Raw genomic sequence first — 27,286 nt, 5'->3', positions numbered from 1 at the left:
GGATCCACACTTGTGTGAGCCGTGTGAAGTCCTTTTTCACTTTTACACCACACTTAGTTTTCTGAAGTTACTTATATTCGATTTCTTACTGAAACACTCAAGAAATTAAGGGCCTAATTAACATTTTGGTAGATAGGATACTCTGTTACAAATGTGACAGATATCCTGTCTGCAGTGTTACAAGTTCCATAGGATTTAATGGACTTGTAATATGGCGGATAGGATATCTGTCACATTTGTGATAGAGTAACCCTGTCCGCCAAGATCATAATCAGGCCCTAAGTCTTCCACCAAGTATCTGGTTCTTTACAGCCTCTTGGTTTAGAGTAATCAGTTATTATATCAACACATGAGCATTTTATCACAAGAGCAAAACAAATATTGCTTTCACAATTATTTGTGAAAAGTGTGCAAGTGAAATTAACTGAGGTAGGGGCATTTGATGTCGGATAAGAATTAGATGCATGGTGGGTAGCTTCGTGGAATATAAATAGCAAGGTGCTCTCTCTGTAGTCAAAGCATTCCAAGATTTAAATGAGGATGGGCTATGGTAGCAATCACTATCTTTGGCATCATGTCTCCCTGAGATCACCATTAATTGAAGACCACCTTCAATCTTTGGCAGTGCAGACATTTTCAAAAGGTCAAGCAAATCTGCCACTAAATCTTTCTCTTCCATCCATATTTGCACATATTCCTTGAGAGATCCTCTCTTGAAAACACATCGGCATCCCATATCTCTTGCACCATGAATGGAAGTGATGAGGGAGGAGCTTCCTGCTTGTCCTCCTGTGAGCATTTTGTTTAATGAAGAAGCCACCGTGGTTGCACCAGCATCAGGTTCTTGACAAATGACTACTTTTGATTGTTTTCCAAAACCCCCCCCCCCCTAATGTTTTACTCAATTCATCTCATTCACAGTGGTAATGTGATGTGTCCTCCATCACGATGGCACACTTTCAGTGTAGTAGTTTAAGTCTCAAAATCATGAACAACAATGTTTCCATTATTCAACTAGTGTTCGAGTTTTAACACAGGGTTTCTCAATTTATTTGTGGGTCATGGTGCTTGTGTTATGGCTGACGTTGCTAATGGGATAGCTGTCCACTATTACATCACAGGATAACAAGCTTAGATTGCCATCTGATAATGACCTGGGTGGCATTGCATCTATCCAGATGAATGGAAACATCTCCTCGTTATTCGTCTCCCTAACAGTCATAGTACCATCATTGGTTTCCACCCATGCTTGAATCAGGTGCTAAGTTCTACTTAATGGTGCTTAAACTCAAGTAATGTGTTCCAGCTCGTCATCTTGTAGACAGTTTCAAGTAAACAACATAGTCACAGACGTTGTCAAACTGTTTTAGACATTTCTGACAAAGAAGCCTCTAATGGGCATGCCTACAGTTCTAATGATGGCTTCTGTAGTCAAAGAGTGTAAGTGAGAGGGGGCTGCCACCGCTCCATGAAGAAATAGATTTTATGGGCCAAACCATTTATAGACTGGACAAAGACTCTCCATTATAATTTTATTTGAGAGAGGATTAATTTGGTATTGGTCTCCAAATGACAGCTTGTCCAGTAGGGTTTTGTGTAGACCTATGCTGTTTATCCAAAATTTGGGAAATTCAACAAGAATATTTATTAATTAGGATGACCTGATGACTTTAGTCCATTATCACCAATTTTAATCCATGTGACATTTATATTTTGACCGTTAGAGGCTGATCAAACGACTAGTTGGATGTCCTCTCACTGGCCCTCAAAAGCAAGCTGACATTACAAGAATAACATTGGTGGGGAGAGCATTTTAATTTGTGCACATACAGGGTGATATAACAAAATCACTGCACAGGAAGAAAATACAATGGCAAGTCTTCTTGAGCCATTTTTAGGGAAATTGAGCAAACAAATCTTGCATCAGGAAAAAATGTCACAAACTGATTTCCCATTTTTGTTTCTATTTTTACTAAATACAAAGTATAGCAAGTATATTCACAACACTTTTCAGATGATAATTTGGGAGCCATGGTACTGAATAAGCCCCTGTCTGTCTTTATTCTGTCTGTCAAGATGAATGGGAGGGAAGGGGTATTAAGTTCACCACCCTGATGAACAGAAACACATTTTTAGTTCACTAACAGCCCAGTAATGATCTCTTTGCATTCACAGGAGCTGCCTCCATGGTGGCTCCTGTGAAGACACAAAAGGGTTGGTGCATGGCCACTGTCTGTTTTGTTTTTCAGAAACAAACTGTTTGAGACAAAAATCAATGTATTTAATGTTGTTATCTTTTGGAAAATTAAATGCTTTAAACAATATTTCAAAACCCTTTTGCTCTTTTTCTTTTTGGAAGATTGTTCATGGACAGGGATTCATGTGTAAAATATCCATGACACCCATGATGTACCTAGTCACATCTTTTATTTGAGTGAAATAGAGTACCTTTTAAGCTGTAGTCTTAGGAAGTTTGAGGGTATTTGGTCAAACGTCCTTGCAGTGTGTACTGATTGGTTTGGGTGTTTTTCTGTTCCACTCAACTGAATCGGCCCTCTTTTATGTTACCGACATTATTTCCTTTGCTCCTTACAGTCACATATGTTCCATGCTTATATCTTGTTATAAACAACCTACTGTTTTGACGTCATATCCTCTTATGTCTTCTCCCATTCCATTTACAGCAATGACACAAAAGTATTTTCTTCGTCCCCATTATTCTACCTTTCAAGCATCTCTATATGCGTTACTGTCCCCAACATTGGATGACCCTTAGGTCTCTCATGTTGAATTCCTGCAAAACCTAGATCCTATATTTAACCTCCTCCTCTGCACCAGCTCTTCTGCCTAATTCAATCTACTTTCTCGCAGTCATCTTGACCATCACCACCTCTTCCAGAAATGTTGTAGTTCTCTTTAGCCATATATGAGAATGAGATCATTAATTACTGCCACAGTGCATGGTACCAGTTACTCAATCCATCAAAATATGCTCGTGTTTCACTTTCCCCACTGCCAAGGCAGTACCAACTTCATTAGATTACTGCAACAGCCTGCACATCAGGCTCCATCAATAATCTAGGAGCGACCCCTGCAGGTAAGAGTGGTGAACTGGGTTGGGGGGGGGGTGAATCGACTGATTACCACAAGGGCAAATTAAATAAATAATTAATTTTCCCTCTTGGTCTTCTGTCGATATCCTCCCCCCACCCGGCCCCACTGCCCCACCACTCTCCACTGCACGGGCTGCTGCTGCAATAATCCTCCTTTGCTGCTTGAACCTTATTCAACCTGCAAAGGTGCACATCTAACATTCCCTTACACAGCAGGGTGACTCTCAGCTAAAAACAAAGATCACTATGCATTACTAGCAATTGTATAAAAAGTGGTTTCTAGCTCATCTCAAGCCTACCTTGGTAAAATTCAGCCCCAGTATACACCCTCACGTAATTTTTGATCCGTGACTCAGAAATTGTTGGTAATGCCAAAAATACAATTTTCAGCATCTATATTCCAATCTCCATACCTTCTTGGTCCCCATCACTGAATCTCAATGCCTACAGAGGTCAGAGCATAGCCTGCACTCAGTGTGTTCTACGCTACCTACACATGCCACATGCTCTTGGATCTGGAGCAATATGTCAGCAAATAAAGTAAGCTGTAATTAAAATGTAAATATATCTAACTTGCTATTAAACAATATACAAATGCATTATTGTTCTTATGCCTGCTGCTTTCCTGCTGTCTCTTCATGACAAACAACTTATTTGTTCAATACCGCAATCATCTCTAGTTCATATATTCCATCATTTCTAACTAGATATGAATTGACATTGTATTGACCAAATGTAAAACAATTCTGATCGAAATGCCATGCCGAACATTCAATACCAGATACAGGATGGAGATCTTTCACTTGCTTGCTATCTATTGTGGCAGTTTTCCCTTTTCTCTTTCCCTTTGTTATCCTCTGACGTGCTGTACTTAGGGGGTCATTAGGATTGCAGTTTTTCCGCATCCTCCAGGCCGGCGGAAGTGTCCGCCGGCCCGCAGGAGGCGGAAAAACCGCTGCGGAGCCTTCAAAGACCCCCCGCCAGATTAGGATGGCCAAAAAGCTCAAAGTCTGGGAGTGAATCCTCTGAAAAAGCCAGGTCTAAAAACTGCCAAAAACAACTCCTGAGAACGTACAAAATTTCTGAGCTGATGCAAAAAAAACTGAAATTGCCAGACTGAAAATACAATAATAAATCATATTTAAAAACATGAAACACTGGCAATAAACTGTTAACCCACTTAATTTGTATTTTTGATTTTACAAACACACTTGAAACGTTTGCTTACCACACTCTGATTCATCTGTTCCATCCTTGCAGTCCTGGTTTCCATCACATATCTTTGCGTTTGGTATACATTCCCCACTTGCACAACGAGAGTTATTGGAAGGGCAAGGTTCTGCCAATAAAATAGAATAATTAATTGTAGTTAGTTTCTCTGTAATCAGAAAACGTGTCAGCATTTCTTTTGAGAAATTATCTGGAGATCTTCCCACTTTAGGATTGAGAATTCAGTTTTTTAGTAACTAAATAGTACTACTGTTGTACTGCTCTACTACTACAAAATGCAAATCTGCCCCATAGTGACCAGAAGTATGACGTGTTCAATTAGCGACAGCTGCTTCCATCTGTTTGAACAGCCAATAGATCTAGGGTAAACAAGAGAGAAACAACATAGTTCTCATAATTCAGAAGTGACTGGTAACTCCTACTATCTGGCACATTGAAATTAGCACGTCACTTCTAATGAGGGTATATGTATACATTTATTAATATGAAACTGAATGGATGCTTTGCTTTACGAATAATTTGATAAGAACATATTTGTGATTATGCTACCTTGCTCAAAAGAAGCTACCTAAGGAAATTCGGACATTCATTTTGAAATGACTCGTAGTTACCAGGATCCTCTGTGGATCCACTGTGTAGTGAAATATGAAAAGAAATGTAACCTTCATTTTTCCAAAACTACTGCACTGATTTTCACAAAAAAGTGCTTTCTAGACCAAGATCTAGCTTTCTGTCATACTTAGTGTAAATCCATTTAGGTGTTTGTTCTGTTGATGTGTCTAAAGTTCATATTGAAAATTGAATGGGGAAAACGTGTATTAGGATCCCCCCCTTTTTCTTGGCCCCTGCTTGTGCAAAGTAGTTAAAAGGTAGCCCGTTTTTGGAAAGTTTTGTTGAGACTCGTCAAATGGAGCCAAATTTATGAGCAACTCAATATAGCCTTTTCCTATGGAAACATGATCTTTACTATAATTACCTATATGTTTAAAATGTGTTCGATTGTAAGGGTCACTTGCCTGTAGCCTCTTCTATTTTCAGCAGGCCAAGCAGGTCTCATAAGTTCTAGTGGAAAATAAGTTCTGCGTTAATTTTGAAAGCAAGGTGTAGGTTATGGTATGTTGCGTAATGCTGTGCAATTTCACATAATTTTCTAGACATTCTGTGTAATGTTCAGTATAGTAGTAATATGTTGTCAGGGTATGTAACTCTTGATCCAAGATTCCCAGAATCCTTGATCTGGGAATCCTCTGCTTCTCCCCTACCAACGGGTTGATATCAACTAGCAGAATAACATGGTCAACCATCATTGGGATCTTGAGAAGTGCAAGGAAATAAAATTTTATTTGAAACTGAGAAAGCGCAATTTGAATTTAAAGTATATAGTAACCATATCTAGACGTATATGTTATAAACGTAGGAATGAAACGCACATCGTAATGTAAAGTTGGCAACTATAGTATAAAGGCCAATGAATGTGATAACATGGTATAGGAAATGTAAAATGTATTCACACGTTAAAATGCATTAGATTTAGAAGGCCCGTATACATGAAGGGTAAATGTATAGAAATGTGTAGAAATGCTTAGGAACTACCGAACGTGCACAGTAGAATTCGTGTACGTGTGTAACTTTAAATGTGTAACTTTACATTGGGAAGAAGCGGCGAGGAAAAATAACGTGGAAAGACGTAAATGTGGAGAAACGTGGATAAATATATAAGAGAACTCACATAAAGATGTAACCAAGGAAGATGCATAAGTTATGTTCTATACAGTCGTATTCTATGTATTTCATATATTTGATGTAGAAGGTATTTAAGTATAACTAGGGCTTTTGTTAAAGTACGAATATATAAATGTATGCCAAAGGTTATACTGTGTAGAAGGTTTCTGTAGGAATGCTGGAAGAGTTTAGGTCATTTGTGTTTGTAACCTAACTGGTCAAGAGTTCGAAGGAGCATAGTCACATGAATGTAATTTAGAGGGCTTGTGAAAGTCGTAAATAGCTTGATGTGGACATGAGAGCCGAGAAGTCTAGCGCTTGTTAGATTTAAGGTGACAATGCCGGACGGAGCTTATTGCTCGAACGTGAGGAGAGACACTTTGAATGTAGACTATGTTTTGACAAGACCATTCACAGGACCTAGCAGGGTCAAGTTAAGAGACATAGAGTTAAGGCCTTGTCTAAATTCATATGTTACTCGATCTGAAAAGAGTCAATGAAAGTCGACGATGAAATGATGAAGATGACATCTAAAGAAGAAGGGTCAATTTAACGGACGACGCAAGGAATGGACCAATGGAAGAAGCAGGAAGTTGACATCATCGGGGGAAGTCCGTGGTGGGCGTCAAGGGGCGTTCCACCCACACGGTGATTGTGTATTTTAGGGACAGCACCCCGGGGAGGAGAGAGCAATTAGCATTAGGCTAAGGCGAGAGCAAAGCGAAGGGTAAATGCCTTGAGCAGATGCGCTGAGACATCAGAGCGCAAGGGAGCAGTAGGCCGAGGACCCTTAGAGAGCAGATGGGTAGGCAGATAGGGTACTGCTTCTGAGACTTAAGATTTCCTTTAGAGGCTAAGAGAGTTTGAACTTCTTTGGGAGTCAAACTGCTGACACCTTTTTAGGGAAGAGAACTTGCGAAGAAGGATTGTCACATAGCATAGAGTAGGGACAGTTTTAACTTGATTATTGTTTTATCTTACTGCAGATGACGCAGAAGGAACCACTTCACACCGAAGCTTAAGGCGACTGATATTTTAATTGATTTTGTATTTTGTATACTTTGAGATTTTATCCCGAGTGGATTGTATCGTATTCAAATTAACTTTATATAAACTCTTAAAACGTCATCAGTTGTAAGTGGTTCTTCAGAGTGGCGTCAGTTAATGGGGTTCGTCTAACCAATGCGGGGGTGGTCTTTTCCTCAATGACAGATATAAGCGGTCCAAAACAGATGAATGGGATTCTTTATTAAATTTATCATAATCATAAATTGATATCAAAATCCCGTTCCCCGCAGTTGGTAGCAGAGTAATGATGGTTATCTTCTTGAGGAAGACGACCTAGGCCAGGTTAGTTTACCCCAAGGTCCCTAGTCATCGTCGACCAGAAGAAGAATCGCAGCCGAAGACGGTGCTGACGGTGCGTCGAGAGAAAAGCAGCAGAGTCGGTCGAGAGTGAGTATAAGGGTCATGCGTTGTAAGATTGCGGTGTTTTATGTCGTTCCTGTGTTGTAATGTCAAGCGGAGTTGAATGCCTGTAGTGTGATTGAGGGAAAGTTGTGAGCGCGCGCAACTGGATGAAATCTTATGTCCAGAGGACTTAAGTGGTTCGGGTGTATCGAACACCCAGAGTAATTAGTCTACCATTGAAAGGGGGTCATGAGGTACCATTGATTTCCCGACAGACCGATGATAGGGGGAGCGTATGTGTGAGTGAATGAGTAGCGGACGCTGGTCGTACGTTTACTGTGTGTAAGTAACCTATCAGTTAAGGCAAGTGTCCGACCGTAAGAGGAAAGACACTGTGCCAGTTGAGGTAGCAATTACAGTTAGACTGTGGCCGTACAGTCAGAGAAAAGTGATCGCTTGGACGGAAGTAGTCATTTTTCAATGTATGAATGAAAACGCATGTGAAATCGTGAGACGAGTCGAGAAACGAGGGAAGCTGCTGAAGAAGAGACAAGCGTCGTCAGTGTAGAGTCGCGCTGGGATTGGACAGTCAGCTTAGAACTGGGCTGAGATAGGCTGATTAGCGAGAGTCGCACAGGGATTGGTGGTTGTTATTAAGACGCAAATAGGTAAGAAATATCATACGTTACCAAAATGAAGTGTTTTAAGGGTTTAGGGAAAGTCTTTAAAAAGAAAAAGAGAAATTTACATGCCGGAGAAGAGGCTCCACCAGAAGGCACACCAGCATATCATATGGCAGTAAATGTAGGCTTACACTCAATACTGTGGATTTCCGAGTGGCATAGGCTAACTGAAGGGCAAAAAGAACTGGCGTTTCCAAGATTTGGAACATTTAAATTAGAAGTGTTGAACCAACTGAAGGCGACGATGCTTTCAATGAGACCTCTACCGAGGCCAACACAGTTTGAAGCTCTTGGTGTGTGGTTTAGAACAGCACACGAAAGGGGCGTAAAGAGGCGACAAGAAAGAGTGAGAAGATCAGTAAAGGCAGTGCAGGATGCTAAATGGGACGATGAAGCTAAGAAATGGAGGGTGCAGAAGATAGAAGCGGACAAACTGTTCACCATGATAGAGGCTACGGGAGAAAGGAAACCTCTAGAACAAGATGATGAGGAGAGCGAGTCGGAGGAGGATCTGATAGATAGGCTGTTAACAGATAGACCACCTCCATACAGCGGTGAACTTGCGAGTCCTATATTACCGCAAGTAGACGGAACTAGGTGGGGGGAATATAAGTCGATCCCAGTAACAGAGTGGGACGCTACTAAGACTGTAGAGATACCCCAAACTAGTCCTGAACAGAGAGTAGTGGGAAGGTTTGTGGTCCAGAAGGTGCCGGAGACGCAATGCGCTAGGTCATACCAAATGCCGGACGCTTTACAGGTCCCGGTCACCATAGGCCCTATTGTGTCAATCTATAACCCAGAAGGGGTCCAGCAGGAGGAACAGGCACGATGGGACAATGAAAGAGCAGAAGAGGAGAATAGAAATGCCACAACGAATACCCACAGGCAGATACGAGCACCAATAAGTCGGAGTACCCCATTAGATTCTGCAACAGGTCCCAGAGTAGAACAGGGAGGTCGAAGAGGGCCAATGGATTTGAGGGGTCCTAAACCAAAAACCTATAAGGAATTAAGGGAATATCTGAGAGAATGGGACGCGGCCGAAGAGGCTCGGAATAAAAGTTTAGAAACGGGATCCGAGTGGAGAGAGCAGGATAACAGGATTCTCTCTCATTGTGGAGCTGGCGAAAGCAGCCCCGAGTGGGAGGGAGGAAGCCAAGAGAGCAGAAGAGATACTTATCCTACTGATAGGCTAATGTGCGAAGACAGAAGTGCAGGGTGTGGCGAAGTGCCTCGCGTCACCTTCAGTGAAGGGGAACGTAGGACACAGGAGTACCAGAATACCTTTAGGTGCACACACCATGCCCCAGGTGAGAATGTGAGACATTGGAGTCACGGAAACATGGAGAGTCGCGAAGCGTCTCGACATGCATCCGGAGATAGTGGTCGGAGTCACGAAAACATAGGGAGTCGCGAAACGTCTCGCCATTCTTCCGGTGATCGCGAAAGAGATCACGGGAACATGGAGGGTCGTGACGGACCCTATCGTTTATTAAGCGACACCAGACAACAAGCAAGTTACAATGGGATAAAGCAGAACGGTGGATCCTATCTCACATCTGAAGAAACCGAGCCTAAAAATCGGAACATAGGGTTGGGGGACGGAGCATTATTCCACCATACCCCACGTGGAGATGGAAAGGCTTGGGATCTAGAAGGGTGGGAACGAAGAGATGGAAGGAAGACTCCTCATAACTCACCTGTGCTCAGGCGTAGGGCGCATAGTGGAGGTGAGAGGGATATGAGAGAAGAACACAGAACTGAGATGCTGAAAGCTGAAATAAAAGCAAAACGGCTTGACATAACGAGTTTGAAGGCAGATTTGGATGAATTGATTGATGGTACAGTGTCATTAGAGAGATTAGCCTCGTATACACCAGATGAGATACTGTTCCTATCCAAGGATATTACTCGAAGAGCAAGGTCAGTTCACGAGAACTTATCTAATTTGGCCAACAGGTACATGGTAGACCTGTCACGAACTAAGGCTTTACAGAGTAACCATAGACTAACTTGCACGGATCAGGATTTGGATGACCGTAGAACGATCGCGCTGAAGGTACATATAAGGGAACTGATCGTAAGTATCAGAATATGGAGAGATCTAGATAGATGGGAGGAAAGATGGTCCAGAAAGGGCTCCGTTAGACGGAGTGTGCTTGAGGGCTCCCAGGACACAGGTTTGATGCGAATGGAAGCTTTCCCTTTGCGAGAAATCGCGAATGGAAGTTACGTTCATGTGCCCTGGAGTAGGGGGGATTTGGCGGCATTCACCAATTCCTTCCCAAAGCTTAGGGATAATCCTGTCGAGTGGTATAAGCAGGTAGAGAGATTCGTGAAGATCTCGAAGGTACTGTGGATCGATTTGAACACACTGTTCGATATCGTAGTACCCGGAGACTTGTGGACGGCGTGCAAGCTTAGTGTTGAATGGCCCACTTGTGAGCCATCAAGAGACGCCAGGACGAATGGTCCATCCGATAGAGTCATGGAAAAATACGAGAGAGTAATAACGTGGCTAAAAGAGAAAGTGCCGGTGCAAGACATAGACTGGGTAAAGATAGATCGAACTACTCAGGAGCCGAAAGAGACAGTTCATCAGTTTTACGAGCGATTGCTGAAAGCATTCAAGCAATACAGCGGGTTAGATGTGATGGATCCCAAGGACATAGGACAGTTTGTTTCAAAGTTTGTCCTCGGATTGAGACCAGAAATATGTCTAATGATCCAACAGCATCTGATCTGTTGGCAGAACAAACCTTTAGACGAGATTCTGAGATATGCAAGGTACTGTAGTGACGAGATAGACTCGAAGGCAAAGAAGCTTAAAGAAAAGTTAATGCTAGTGCAAATGCAAGCTGCTGGAAAGGATAAACCGCGGCAGCAGGGAACAGGGACGCAGGCAAAGAAACAGAATAATCAGAGCAGAGACGAGGAAGAGAGACCGAGACCGAGAATGGATATCGCGACACTGAAAAAGTCGACGAGATGCCATCAGTGTAATGAGGTGGGACACTGGCGACGCGAGTGTCCTTACAATGTTGAGTCAGGAGAATTAGAGCAGGAGGAGGAAGAGGTTCAGAACAACGTGGTTAAAGGAGCCACAGTCCCGAAGGGCAAGTTTGTCAAAGGGGGGACTCAGACTCCTCGAGCCCCGTTTCCTCAACCACCTCGCATCTCAAACGGAGGGAAGACCTACAGACAGATGCCATTGTTTGTAGGAGGAGAGGAATGCTACTACGTTGATCCTCTTACAGGGCAGCGGGCGAATAGGGAGGAAGATTGTACTCTAGGAGCCGCCTTGGAGGTAGATCAGAGAGGACCCTACGTAGAGGCAGAAATAGCGGGATGTCCTACAACCTTTTTGGTGGATACGGGGGCCACAAGATCCACGTTAAGATCTGCGGTAGTCCCGGGTCTGCCAATATCAGGAGAAACGGTTCAGGTGGTAGGAGTCGCGAACAAAAGGATGACAAATCCCTTGACCGAACCAGTGTCAGTAAGGATAGGGAATTACAGTGACGAACATCAGTTTGTGATCTGCGATTCTAGTCCTGTGTGCTTATTAGGGAGAGCTTTGCTGTGCAAACTGAATTGTACGATACATTGCACACCTGAGGGAGTAGAAGTGCAGACCAATGATGAGGACGCTGATTTCAAAGTTGTAAACTCAAGGGAATGTGTGGAACTTTATCCTACCTTAACAGTAGAGGAGCTTCCACAAGACTTGAGAGAGAAAGTCTCAGCTGAGGTATGGGATTTTACTGGGGAAGAAATAGGATTGATCAAAGGAGTAGACCCGGTAAAAATCTTGGTAAGACCCCATGCTGAGTATCCAAGAACACCACAGTATAAGCTAACGCCAGAGACGATTGCAGGGATTAAGCCTGTGATCGAATCCATGATTAAGCAGGGAATACTGAAGGAGATCGTGGGAAGTCCGTGTAACTCCCCGATCATGGGTTTGCAGAAACCTAGTGGAAAATACAGAATAGTGCAGGATCTTCGAAAGATTAATAACATTGTTGTCTCATGTTGTCCAGTGGTACCGAATCCATCAGTGATATTGTTTCAGATACCGTTCCAAGCTGAATGGTTTACCGTGATAGATTTGTGTCAGGCTTTCTTTTCAATACCGTTAGACGAAGAGAGCCAGTATCTTTTCGCTTTCAAGCTGGAAGATCGCGTCTTAACATGGTGTCGTATCCCTCAGGGGTATACAGAGAGCCCATCGATCTTTAACCAGTTATTGAAACGAAATCTTGAGAGTCTGGTACTGCCCAAGAATTCAGTTCTAGTCCAGTACATAGACGACCTCCTAGTTGCGTCAGAAACTGAGGAAGCTTGCAGAGAAGACACCATCACCTTGTTAAATCACTTGGCCGAGAACGGACACAAGGTGTCTCCAAGTAAATTGCAATATTGTAAGACTGAGGTGCAATACTTGGGCCATAGGATTGAAAAGGGAAAGCGGAAGGTGTCTCCAGACAGAATAGAGGCGATTATGAAAATGAACGCGCCTACGACACAAAGAGAAGTCAGGATGTTTCTAGGCATGGTTGGTTATTGTCGACAGTGGATAGCAAACTTTTCACTGAAGGCCAAACCATTATTACAACTGACGCACAAGGGAGTAAGTGATCCGGTACCATGGGACAAAGATTGTTTGATGGCGTTTTTGCAGCTAAGGGAGGACTTATGTCGCGCCCCGGCTTTAGGAATGCCGGATTATAAGAAACCTTTTTTGCTTTACTGCTGCGAGAGAGAGGGATGCGCTTTAGCGGTATTAGCACAGGTCCACGGAGATGCGCGCAGGCCAGTGGCGTATTTCTCGGCTACATTAGATCCAGTAGCCGCAGCGTTGCCCGGATGTCTCAAATCCGTAGCTGCAACGGGTGTCAGCATTGAAAGATCTGAGAGCGTAGTTATGGGTCATCCGTTAGAGGTGTATGTACCACATTCTGTAGAACTGTTAATGACAAGGACGAAGACTCAGCATCTGACGAATAGCAGGCTCACACGCTACGAGCAAGTCATACTGGCTGCCGAGAATGTGACCCTAAAGAGATGCTCTGTCTTGAATCCTGCAACCTTGATGCCACTTCCGAATGAAGTGGACGACGAAAATTGTACAGAACATGACTGCCTCGATGTGACTGAACTATGTACCAAACCGAGACCTGATATCGTAGATGAGCCATTGACAGACCCAGACGAAATTTTCTTCGTTGATGGTTCATGCGTAAGAAACGATGTCGGTCAGCTGAGAGCAGCTTATGCAGTATGCACGATTACCAGAGTTATAGAAGCTGCTTGCCTGGAAGGAGTACACTCCGCACAGGTAGCTGAAATTGTTGCCTTGACTCGCGCTTGCTTAGCAGGCGAAAGACTTCGAGTCACCATATACACCGATAGCCAGTATGGTTTCGGCGTAGTTCATGATTATGGGCAGTTGTGGTCTCAAAGAGGTTACATGACCTCCTCGGGTTCTCCTATTAGGAATGGAGAATTCGTGAAACTACTGTTAGAGGCTTTGCAAAAACCTATGGCCATAGCTGTGGTCAAATGTGTAGCACACACAAAAAATACGGACTTTGTATCACTAGGAAACAAATATGCAGATGAGGTAGCGCGTTACTGCGCGGAGCAGGGATATTCTCACACTGATGCAAAAGTGGGGGGAATCCAGGAAAGAACTGAATTGACCATGTTGTTAGACACTGTAGATACGTGGGATGAATTGAGAGCAGTACAGGAAAATGCACCAGATGATGAGAAAAAGGGCTGGGAAACAGCAGGGTGCGAAAAAAGTGAGATGAATTTCTGGGTGTCTGCCGATGGAAGGGCAGTATTACCAAATGAACTCATTAGTCCAATGGCAAGGAAATTGCATGGATCAGCTCACATAGGAAGAGATGCTATGGTGAGAGTATTCAGACAAACATGGTTTAATCCTAAGTTTAGAGTAGCGGCAGAAGCAGTGTGTCAGCGATGTACGATCTGTCAGCAACTAAATGTGGGTAAAAGAACACCAGTTACCTTGAGTCACATAGGAAGGTCTGGGGGGCCTTTCAATAGAATGCAGATTGACTTCATAGAAATGCCTCCATGCAACAGACTCAGATGGTGTTAGTGATTGTTTGCATATTTTCTAGATGGGTTGAGGCTTACCCTACGCGTAGGTGCGATACACTTACAGTAGCAAAATTGTTACTTAGAGAGTTGATACCGAGATTTGGGGTGCCATCCTCTTTGGAATCGGACAGAGGAACTCATTTCAATAGCGAAGTGGTGAAGATGCTGTGTTCAGCTTTAAATATCGATCAGAAGTTACACTGCAGCTATCGACCAGAAGCTTCAGGGATCGTAGAGCAAATTAACAGTACCATCAAGTCCAGACTGGCTAAAGTTTGTTCATCGACATCCCTGAGTTGGCCAGACGCACTTCCAGTAGTTCTTATGAGTATACGTAGCACACCTGATAGAAGGACAGGCCTCTCTCCACATGAAGTGCTAATGGGGAGAGCTATGAGGTTGCCATCGGTTCCGACTGCAGCGCTAGTGAACATCACAGACGATTTGATCTTGGACTACTGCAAGGGACTATCTGATGCCGTGAATTCTGTGTCCCTCCAGGTCCAGGCTGCAGAGGTTCCATCGGTACAAGATTTGTGCCACGACCTGAGTCCAGGAGACTGGGTCCTGGTGAAGAAACATGTCAGGAAGAACTGCTTAGACGTGCGTTGGCGAGGACCGTTTCAAGTCATACTTGTAACGAATACCGCAGTGAAGTGTGGAGGTCTGCCAAACTGGATACATGCCTCACACACCAGAAGAGTGCCAACACCTCCAGAAGACATAGCTCCTCTCTCGGATGAGAATCCGGCGGGAAGCGGAGAAGTCATAGAGGGGGAAAGCCGAGCTGTGGAGGTGATCGAAGAAGCTGAAACTGTGTTGGAACAGGGCGACGAAGGTCAGGACACGAGTGGGACCGAAGTTGCCTCAGGAGAAGAAAGTACTTGGGAATCCGACACAGATATCGAGCAAACTGAGAGTGACCAAGAGACAGGTCCTGGAACAAGGAGCGGACAGACGGAAAGCAAAGAAGCTAGTTGGCCGGAGAGAAGGAAAAGGCCAAGTTCGGAAAGGAAAAAGGAAAGAACTCTTGCCCCGATCGCTGAAGAATCGGATCAGGAGGAAGAGACGACAGATTCAGGAACTGAGAGTCCACGAAGATCGAGGAGGATACGTGTGCCCTGCAGAAGGTACGCTACCCCAGAGTGGACTTATCTAGCAGATGTATTGGGGACAGAAATCTGGGAGAGTGAAGAGTGTGAAAGTAATCGATCTCGATCCATTTGTGGCAGTGGAGATATGGATGTTGGCGCCTGGACTCGAGACTGAGGGGTTACTGACTTTCACACTTCCCATACCCCCACGTTTGAGTAAAATTCAAGATTTAGTGCTAAAAAGACTACAATTTCCAACAGTTGGGCAGCAAATGACAGAAGAAGAAGAAAAAGTTATTCGTTTTGAATTATTAATTATTGTTGTGAAAGCCGCAGGTCCGAAAATAATTGTTGATGCATAAAGACTTTTGTACGTATGTTATAAAGAAGAAGATAACCTAGCGCCGAGTGGAAAGAAGAAAAAATTAGGGATTACATTTAGAGGACGGAGAAGGGCTAGGGTTGTCTGCTGCTAAGAAGAGAAAAGACATTGTGGTGAAAAGGATACCTGTTAATAAAAAGCACTTTAAAGACTGTGAAAGCAAACAAGCAACCAAAGGCTGGAAAGAGAATTTTCGCTAGAGAACGAGGTACGCTGTTTTGGTAACATGGAGAGCGGCAACCCAAACAGAAAAGCTAGATGTATAGTAGGTACACTTATAGCAATAGTGATATTTCTCATAATCATAGTAGTAACGATATCTTACATGACAGGACATGAGAACGATAAAAGAATAGCAAATGTAAAAATTGTGACGACCTTGAAACCTGCTCTTGTGGGAAAGAAGGAGGAGAGCACTGTTACACGTGAGAAGGCGTTACTTGCAGATGAAGCTCGTAGATTACATATAGACGAGTCACAGGGAAACTTTAGGTCAAATGCATATGCCAAATTATTGTACGAATATATCGATGCCATGGAGGCCAAAGATTGCTACGTTTGTATGCAATTGCCGGCTTCTGTAGACGAAGGCATTAGATATCACCATCTCCCATTGACTTATGGGATAACATGTAGTTTACTGCTTAGTATATTTTATGGAAGAGAAGGATTTGAGTACTACTTTTCAAATTATGATTCGGTACTGCCTGAAGTTCCGAATTATAAGCAAATGAATAAGTGGGACTACTACAAAAAGGAAGATAGACTGGCTAAATTCTTTCTTCCTTGGGACACGTTAGATACCTCATATGCACGTAGAAATAATCTGACTTGCAAAGTATCAGAGGTAGAGAAGAGGTTTATAGCACAAGTAGATGATCGATGCAGACGGCAGAAGATTCTAAAAATGTCAGGACAATGGAAAACAGATTGGACAGAAGAAGAGAAGGCACATAAAAAGAAAGGTAGTAATGGTCCAATAGCATTGGATAGAACGCAGAAAGGAAAGTTATGTTTAACTCTAAGCAAAACGTATTACGAGAGTGAATTTGTAGGTGAAGTTAGTTGCGAGCACTCTTTTAGACTAGAGTATTACACGAAGGATTTTATGAAAGGGATGCAAGCTATTCCGAATGTATATTTTGTATGTGGGAGAAATGCCTATGTAAAACTTCCAGATAATTGGTATGGTTCGTGTTACTTGGCAATTGTCTTCCCCAAAATATATCATGCAAAGGATTTGGCGATCATAGAAGGAAAGGCTTCGAGGAGAACGAAAAGGGAAGTAGGAGATGCAGAAGTAGTAGGAGATGTATTTGGAGCGATGTTTCCATTGTTAGGGTTGATTCTTAACGATGTTAAGATTAGAAGGTTAGCGACAGTCGTGGATAGATTGTCTGCCAGCACTGCAAGATCACTAATGTTAGTAGAAGGTGAGATGCAGTCGATTAGAGCAATGGTTTTACAGAACAGACTTGCTTTAGATGTAATATTAGCAAAGGAAGGCGGAGTCTGTAAAGCTTTGAAAGTTCAGGAATGTTGTACTTATATTCCTGATAATTCAAAACCACTTGAGAAAGTCATACAAAACATTACACAGATTCATCAAGAAATTGAAGATTTATCAAAAGTAAATGTTTGGGAAAAAGTAGGAAATGGAGTGGGAAAGGTTGGAAGTTGGTTTGCTAATCTAGGCAAAAGCATAGTTTGGTATATTTTAAAGCCTGTATTAATAGTATTAATCTGTATAATTACATTGTTAGGATTAGTAAAATTGTACAAGTGGTATAGGTCGAACAAGTTACAAAGATCGATGAGAGACCAAGAAAGGAGACTAGCTGTTCTACAAGATCAACAGTATAAAAGTTTGAGAACACTTGAGTCGATAAAAAGAGGAGCTGATGTAACGAGTTCGGTATAAGAGATGTATTCAAATTGCTTTTAGTGATGACTCCTAAAAGTCATCAAAGGGGGGAACTGAGAAAGCGCAATTTGAATTTAAAGTATATAGTAACCATATCTAGACGTATATGTTATAAACGTAGGAATGAAACGCACATCGTAATGTAAAGTTGGCAACTATAGTATAAAGGCCAATGAATGTGATAACATGGTATAGGAAATGTAAAATGTATTCACACGTTAAAATGCATTAGATTTAGAAGGCCCGTATACATGAAGGGTAAATGTATAGAAATGTGTAGAAATGCTTAGGAAATACCGAACGTGCACAGTAGAATTCGTGTACGTGTGTAACTTTAAATGTGTAACTTTACATTGGGAAGAAGCGGCGAGGAAAAATAACGTGGAAAGACGTAAATGTGGAGAAACGTGGATAAATATATAAGAGAACTCACATAAAGATGTAACCAAGGAAGATGCATAAGTTATGTTCTATACAGTCGTATTCTATGTATTTCATATATTTGATGTAGAAGGTATTTAAGTATAACTAGGGCTTTTGTTAAAGTACGAATATATAAATGTATGCCAAAGGTTATACTGTGTAGAAGGTTTCTGTAGGAATGCTGGAAGAGTTTAGGTCATTTGTGTTTGTAACCTAACTGGTCAAGAGTTCGAAGGAGCATAGTCACATGAATGTAATTTAGAGGGCTTGTGAAAGTCGTAAATAGCTTGATGTGGACATGAGAGCCGAGAAGTCTAGCGCTTGTTAGATTTAAGGTGACAATGCCGGACGGAGCTTATTGCTCGAACGTGAGGAGAGACACTTTGAATGTAGACTATGTTTTGACAAGAACATTCACAGGACCTAGCAGGGTCAAGTTAAGAGACATAGAGTTAAGGCCTTGTCTAAATTCATATGTTACTCGATCTGAAAAGAGTCAATGAAAGTCGACGATGAAATGATGAAGATGACATCTAAAGAAGAAGGGTCAATTTAACGGACGACGCAAGGAATGGACCAATGGAAGAAGCAGGAAGTTGACATCATCGGGGGAAGTCCGTGGTGGGCGTCAAGGGGCGTTCCACCCACACGGTGATTGTGTATTTTAGGGACAGCACCCCGGGGAGGAGAGAGCAATTAGCATTAGGCTAAGGCGAGAGCAAAGCGAAGGGTAAATGCCTTGAGCAGATGCGCTGAGACATCAGAGCGCAAGGGAGCAGTAGGCCGAGGACCCTTAGAGAGCAGATGGGTAGGCAGATAGGGTACTGCTTCTGAGACTTAAGATTTCCTTTAGAGGCTAAGAGAGTTTGAACTTCTTTGGGAGTCAAACTGCTGACACCTTTTTAGGGAAGAGAACTTGCGAAGAAGGATTGTCACATAGCATAGAGTAGGGACAGTTTTAACTTGATTATTGTTTTATCTTACTGCAGATGACGCAGAAGGAACCACTTCACACCGAAGCTTAAGGCGACTGATATTTTAATTGATTTTGTATTTTGTATACTTTGAGATTTTATCCCGAGTGGATTGTATCGTATTCAAATTAACTTTATATAAACTCTTAAAACGTCATCAGTTGTAAGTGGTTCTTCAGAGTGGCGTCAGTTAATGGGGTTCGTCTAACCAATGCGGGGGTGGTCTTTTCCTCAATGACAGATATAAGCGGTCCAAAACAGATGAATGGGATTCTTTATTAAATTTATCATAATCATAAATTGATATCAAAATCCCGTTCCCCGCAAAATCACAGCACTCAATGCTTGTCTCCAATATTTTTTTGTTGCAAGGATTCTGCAGAGTCACAGAACAGGACCATAGAACCTTTGCAGCAAGCTTATCGGTAGCTGTACTTGACCTGATCTTTTGGAAAATCTTAAGGGCAATATTTAAAAGTAAGTGTATATTAGAAGCCTGCTTTGCGTTCTACAATTTCTAATTTCAAAAATAACTTTGTCTATGGGGAATTTATGATCATCTTGTGCTCTAATTACCGTTTTAGAACACTGTTGGACTTTGATGCTATAACCGTGTCCTGTAAAGTCTATGACGAAATATGATCGGTCATTAATACGCCTATTGAAATCATTTTTGAGAGGTCAGTTGTCTGAACTTTTATCTATTTTACCTCTTTCTAAGGAGTGTACACTTCACTGGGCATCACCTATATTTGTTGAATAGTGTTTTGAATGCACCATTTCATTCTAAGGTTCTGGGTCTGTGTTTCCTCAGCGTTTTTATCTCACATAAGAAAATTCCTTTTTACTATTTGAAGAAAATGTCACTAGTCACGGGAGAAATGTATAATTTTTTTCGATTCACTTGTAAGCTGTCTTTTGGGATTTTTTTTTCTATTTATCTTTTTCCCAACATCAGAAAACCCACTTGCAGGTTATGGGTTTGGTAATGTTTGTGAAAATGTGGAAATATAAAAATCTGATATTAATAGTACGTACGAATTTCTGTAATTGTTTTTACAGCCTTGAGGAAGTCACTGAATGTAACTAAACATGTGTCGGCTGTTCTTGTGCATTCTGATAAGGACTGCGTAGTATTACGGCTCTTGTTAATATCTTCCTATCTGTATTTGTTCTGAAATAGGAATACTCACAGTCCTGAAGGAAATTGTTATAAAAAACACCTGCATAAATTAAATGAAATATTTTTCGTACAAACTTATCTCTCTTGTTTGCCTGTGATATATTGAATTTTCTGGTTTTATGATACCAACTTATCAAGGGTATACATTTTGATTCATATAATGTTTACAGTGCTGGAATATAATGGTGTTGTAACATCTATGTAATTACTTCAAAAGCTAAATTATCAGATTCTTTTTGTTGCATTTCATCTGTGGTAAGCTGCTATTTTTTTAAAATATATTTATGACTCTCAAAAATGATATTGGAAGTGCTGTGTAGTGTTTTCTTGCCTCATGAGAGAATTCAGATTTGATGATTCTCTGCACGAGGAGCCATCTGTTTTTATATCAGGAATTCTGTGATCGTTTCTGCAGTGTTGAGTGATCATGTGCAGCAGGACTCATGTGGTCCTAGGCGGACTCCATATAAAGTTATGAAATAAGTTAAGAGGTATTTAGGTGTGTCTGGGTGTTGCCAATAAAGACTGCTGCGATACGTTCAGTTAGCGGTTGAATGCTGAAGAATAAAGACGTGTATTACAGAGCTCCGTGTGCAGCATTTTCATTGGCATGCTCAAGAGCTGGGGTGGATGCTACAGTTTCCATGACAGAGTCTCAGTGTTCACCCTTTGTTTGCAAGAATAAATCTTGAATACCTTTTCCACCTGGCTGTCTGTTGTCATAGCACATCTATGCTAGAAGCAACTCTCTCGCAAGAGAACGCTGCATAATATGGTAGGCCTATGGAAAACACAACATTATGTGAGTTACGGGTAGCACATAGTAAAGATCTATGCAAGATTATGCTAACCTGAAAAAAAAGAATGGGCCATGTTTTTGTTTCTTAATCATTACCATTTACCAGTATCAAATATATTTGCTCCAGTTTTCCAAGACCTGCTCGTTTTTTATGTTTGGATTCCGTTTGCAATAAGTGGTTTGAGTGCCTGTGACTCTACCGCCTGCACAACAATTGCATTCAGTGAAACCATATGCTCTAAAACAGATGGAATGTCACTGTAATGTAATGTAATGTAAAAAATGCTTGTATAGCGCTACGTACACCGGGTAGGTTTCTTGGCACTTCGGAATGCAGGGCTCTAATTATAATGAGTGGTTAGTTGGAGTGTGCTTGTGTGAAGAGCCAGGTTTTCAGCTGTTTTCTAAACTGGAGGTGATTGTTTGTTGTCCGTATTGGCAGAGGGATTTTTTTCCACTCTTGAGGAGCGAGAGTGGAAAACCGCAATCCCCCGTGTTTGATGCGCCTAAACTTGGGAATGATCAGTAGATGTTCCTGATTTTGTTGGAGATAAACTTAGGCCCTCCTTCAAATAGCACCTTGTGAACCATACAGGCAGCTTAAAGGCACTGCGTTGACTCACGGGGAGCCAATGGAGTTGTTTCAGCATTGGTTTCACATGCTGACGCACAGGGAGTTGGAGAGAAAGTCTGGCCGCGTGGTTCTGAATCAGCTGCAGACGCTGGGCTTGATAGGCCGGAATTCCAGCATAAAGGGAGTTGGCATAGTCTAGTCGGGAGATAATGAGCGCCAAGACGACCAAGATGAGTACTTCTCTTGAGAGAAATCTTATTATTTTCTTTATTTTCCGTAGGAGGAAAAAGAAAGTTGACACTACGGAACTAATCCGGGGGTTCATAGATAAGTCATTGCTTATCATTATCCCCAGACTTTTTACTTTAAGTGCTGGGACAGGCGGGGAGCCCAAAGATGTTGGCCAAAAATTGGTGTTCCAAGCATTGACGGTCCCTCCTGTCAGAATGAGCTCAGTTTTATCAGGGTTCAGCTTGAGCTGATTGGCGCTCATCCAGTTGCTGATGTATAACATGACAGCCTTCAAGTTAGACTCAAAGGAGCTGGTCGGTTGTATGTTGAAAATTAATTGAAGTGCGTCCGCATAATTAAAGACCAGAACTTCCATTTCCTTCAATGCATGGATCAAGGGCTGCAGGTACAGGTTGAATAAAAGAGGGGATAAAGAGAAGTCCTGAGGGACTCCACTTTGAAGTTTACCTTTGTTTGAGCAGAAGTTGCCCAGGCGAACTGATTGATATCGGTCTGTCAGAAAGGATTGAATCCATTTCAATGCCTGGCCACCTATCCCCGCGCTACGGACACGGTCGATCAAGATGTTGTGAACGACCGTGTCAAATGCCGCTGACAGGTCAAGGAGTATCAGTGCCTGGGGAGAGCTCTGATCTGCGCTCGCTCTTAGTTCATCCAAGACTGTCAAAATGACTGCCTCTGTCGAGTGGACTGGTCGAAAGCCCGCCTGGTGGGGATCAAGATGGTGTGACTCCTCTATAAACGAGCTCATACAGCCGGCCACGTGGACCTTCAATATCTTACTCAAGTAGGGCAATAGGGAGATCTGACGATAGTTGCTCATCACTTGAGGGTTGGCGCCAGGTTTCTTTAGGATGGCAAGTATCTCCGTGTTTTTAAAAGGTTCGGGAACCGTACCACTACTAATAGAGGTGTTGAGGAGAGAGATAGGAGGGTCTGGGCAAATGCGGAAAGCTTCACGCAGAATGTGAGGTGGGCCACTGTCGAGAGGGGAGCCCGATTTGACTTTGTTAATCAGATTAAGAAAGTTTTCCGTGGAGATAGGGGGGAACTGGTTTAGAACTGCCTGCTTTTGCCATACGATAGATGGCACCGTGGGGATGTTGTTCCATGGAATATTGGCCTTTATTGTAGCTATTTTATCAAAGAAGTAGTGGTTTAGTGAGTCACACAATGATTGCGAGTTTACTGGTTGCGGGGTGACTCTCTCGGGGCCAGTCAATTCGTCCACGATAGAGAAAATCTCTTTAGTTTTATTGGCAGATTTTTTAATTTTTAACGAAAAGTACTCGGTTTTGCAAGAGAGGATGGAGAGCTTATACTCTTTGAGGAGGGCCAGATAACTTAGTTTGAGTTCCGGAGTATAGTTCCTTCTCCATATTCGCTCAGCTTGTCTGAGTCTCAGTTTGAGCTCCTTTAGTCTAGAAGAAAACCATCTTTGAGCATCATGAGCTCTTTTGATTTTAATATTTTTCAGGGGAGCTACTTTATCGCTGGCCGACTTTAACCAAGATGTAAGATTCCTAGTTTGGGTAGAGAGGGATCCGGTGTGGGTCGGGGGAGCCGTGTCCACTAAGATGGCGTGAAAGGACTTAAGGCAGGCTTTGCTCCAGTTTCTTGCTTGCGTGCTACCTGGCTTTAAGATGGGGGGAGCAGAGATATCAGAGATTGTAAAGGTGATCAGACAGTGGTTGGACCAGGTACAGAGAGAGATTGCCAGCTGTGAGATGGTCACATTTTGAGTCCACACTTGGTCAAGGGAGTGACCTTTGATATGCGTGGCTACTTGTACATGTTGCATGTAGTTTAAGCTGGCGAGGGCTTCTGTAAATTCTCGTGAGGAGTTGCATTCATTTTTGTCCTCAGGCCAGTAGTTAAAGTCCCCTAATTTTAAGGCTCTAGAATGGTTGATCACCAATTGCGCAATCATGTCACCGAATTCATGAGGAAATGAGAGCATGTGATGGGGGGGTCGATATATAATCACGCAAGCCAAGAAGGTTTGGGCCGATTCCAGTTTGATTGTCAGGCTTTCTGTAAGGGGGATCTGTCTAGTTGTGAGCGAGGAAAATTGATATTTCTGGTTAATGATTGCTGCCACGCCCCCACCCTTTTTTCCGGTTTCCCTATCTGCATGAATAATATAATAGGGGTCTGGGATAGCCGCCAGGATGTCAGGGATCGAGTCAGGGGACAGCCACGTCTCTGCCAAAAATAGGATATCGGCCTATGAGTATCTATCAGAGAAAATATCTCTAGCTGGTGTTTTCCAAGGGATCGGGTATTTAAATAATAGATTTCCAGATCACTGGGCTTCTTCATGCAGGGCGGAGGCACTTGTTCTGCACCTGACTTAGTAAGGGCTGGATCAGTACTTGTGGTGGGAGATTGCCCGGGCAGTCTGAATTGATGTTATGAGCCAGTATGCCCTCATGTACTAAAACGCTTTTGGAATTTCTATTCAATTTGTAGGTCCCCTGGAGGGATCTTAGTTGGGCTGCTGAGTATGTCGTGATCCGGGCATGGGGGCTGGCCCCTGGCCCCGGTCTGCTGCGGACGGGCGCAGATGGGCTTGCCTTTGGTGCACCTTTGGCGCGCCACCGGCGCGCCCACTGTGCTGTACTGTAGAATCAGATTTGAGTCTAGCAGGTTTTTGGGGTGTTTTGGCCCAATATATGTGATAGCCACATTATCACATGGATAAGAAAGCTGAAATGACTCATATTACTTTTGTGAAGCAGGCCCTAAGCCATTGCAATGGCAAAATGTCCTACTAGTCTGGCAGTGGTGGTACATGTATTCACCACTCTAGACAATCTTGAGGAGTTTGTATTAGTAAAATACTAACCGCCCCTTTAGAATCACAACTTCTAACAGGTTACCCACTCTATATACCTCTTCACATGAGTTTAATATTAGCCCGGTTATAAGGAGTGTGTGTATGTGTATGGCTAAGCGAAGTTTCAGAGTGAACATAACGTATGACAAACACGAAAAGGAACTAAGAGTAAAGTTCTCTAGTAAGCATATGTTTTCTGCATAGAAGTCCATGGAAAATACTATATAATGTGGCCCGCAAATAACTGCTTTTTGTCTAATTATGAATTACTAGTTAAGCAAAATGACACCCCCGTCACGCCAGAGAACTACTTAATAATTTAGTTATTTCGGAAAATGAATTGCAGATTATGAACAAGTTTTCCACTAATGGTGCAATCTGGGTTTGTGACCCTTGTGTGTTACCACTACTAACAAGTGCTAAACTGCTTGTGCTCTCTCTCCTAAACATGTTAACATTGGTTCATCCCAAACTGGCATACTTAATTACTCATAAGTCCTTATTCGTGATTATCAACATCAAGTTGGCGATTGCGAGCGTGGAAAATATACCTCCCATCGATATTCTCATAGCAGGGAGGTCAGGTTTCTCATTGCGAGTGGTCGCGTCTGCTCGCGATGAGAAACTACCCGTCCGTGTTGAGAAAGCTGCAGCTCAAGTACAAATCTACTCGAGCAGCAGAAAATTACTGCTTGCACTGTGCAAGATGCCGTTTGCAATGATTGCACAGTGTGGACAAGCATTTGTCACAGTGCAATCAGTGCGAACAGCATTTTTCCTACCACACTACGCAGTTTGCGTAGCTACGCGTAGCTCGCGTAGTGCGAAGTGCACTTTGCATAGCTACTCGTAGCGCTACAACACAAACTACGCCCAGGGTTAGCCATTTGGTGCCTGCTGACTGTCTCTGACCAGTCTTGGCTGACAGCTGGACTTTGTGTATCCCCCCCTAAGGCAGCCACACACAATGGGAGCTTAGGTGTGACTTGATGGGCCATCCTGAAAGGAGGGAAGTGAGGAGCTGGACACAGTCTCTCTTACACCTGAAGAGGCTGCATACCCCTCTGGAGTGAGTCTGGAGTCATGGCAGGAAGGGAGGACCTCTGACACCATCAATTCAGTACACTTCTGGACCTGTGAAGACTCTTTCAGGAGGAAGAACTGCTGTGCTGCTAAAAGACTGCCACTCTGCTGGACTGCTACTTTGCCGGACTCCCACACTGTTGTGCTGCCCTGATGCCTGCTGTTCCCCAGCCTGGGTGAGAAGGACTGGGTCTGCATCACTTGAACACAGAGACACTTTAAGGGATAGGTTGCTGGCCTCCTGATCTGAAGTTTCAGGAACAGAAAAGATTTCCTGTCAACCTGCTTCTGCACCTGGACTCTGCCATCTGTGAAGATGCCCCACCAAGTGGTGACACCCCAGTCCTGGACACTTGGTAGTGGACCTAAGGTGCCTAGCCCATGCATGCACTGTTGAACCAGTGCATCACCACCATTGAATGTATAAGAGCCGGCGCATCCCCCTGTTGTGTGAATCAAAACAGGAGTATTGCTCCTGTTGCGTGGATCAGAACCGGTGCATTGCTTCTGTTGTGTGTAAACCAACCCTTTGCATCGCTTCTGCTGCTTGGATCGGTCCAGATGATTCACCTTGAGAACCACCACTGCATGACGCTCTTCCCTGCGCATGGCCTTTGCATCCCTGTCAATGGGATCCTCGACGATCATGACGAATATCCGAATTACAACTTTTCACTTGGCAAACCCGATGCATCACCACTACTGTGCAGACGAGGACCTGCACATCACCACCACTGCATGGATTGACACAGATGGATCACTTCAGCCACACCGGCATCGTCAATATCAACACAGCCAGGGTTAAGATACTTTTGTTCATCGGGCCGCACTGGGTCCCTGTATCCAGCCCACACACCATTGCGGTTGGTCTAAACCTTTGTGCAACCAGATATCTCAAGTGAGCACTTATTGCTTCTAAGTGCTATTTTACAGTTTATTCTTTAAAAATGCATATCTGAAGTTCTACCTATTGGATTTTTGTCATTTCTATCTATTTCATTTATTAAATTAAGAGCTATATTTCTAACCTGGTGTGCAATTGTTTTGTGTGGTGCCTTCACTGTTTTTTTGTTTGAAGTGATGCACACATACTTTACACATTGCCTCTAAGTTAAGCCTGACTGCTCTGTGCCAACCTATCAGTGGGTGAGCACAGGTTAATTTAGGGTTTGCTTGCTTCTTATCTTGACTAGGATTGTGGTTGCTAATTGACCAGGGCTCGCACCCCAGTCAATCTACAATCTAATTTCTAGCACTTCCTCATCAGAAGCAAAGGCAATTTCTTGAGCTCCTGAAAAATTTACAGGAAATTGAGGAGGTGAAGGATCAGCCAGGGGGCTACTTTCTGCACTGTCTGTAGCTTGGTTAGTGAGTTTGACTCACATTAAAATAAAGCAAGTTACAATAATGCAAATGCAAGAAAATTGAATCAAAGTACCACCTCTTTGTGTGAGGTGGTAGTG

General features: G+C 42.9%; 1 protein-coding gene across 1 annotated transcript in view; it reads right to left on the bottom strand.

Annotated features, from left to right (window-relative positions):
- TMPRSS15 (transmembrane serine protease 15) overlaps window positions 1–27,286 on the bottom strand; it is a 1,377,509-nt gene that overhangs the window by 455,302 nt on the left and 894,921 nt on the right. The window contains exon 17 of the mRNA XM_086934040.1: window positions 4,342–4,452. Coding sequence (XP_086790166.1) covers window positions 4,342–4,452 — 111 coding nt within the window. The remainder of the gene's footprint in view (window positions 1–4,341; window positions 4,453–27,286) is intronic.

Source organism: Lissotriton vulgaris, chromosome 8, assembly GCF_964263255.1.
Source record: "Lissotriton vulgaris chromosome 8, aLisVul1.2, whole genome shotgun sequence".
Classification (NCBI taxonomy): domain Eukaryota; kingdom Metazoa; phylum Chordata; class Amphibia; order Caudata; family Salamandridae; genus Lissotriton; species Lissotriton vulgaris.
Note: the sequence above shows the minus strand (reverse complement) of the source record. Positions and strands in the feature narration are given on the sequence as shown.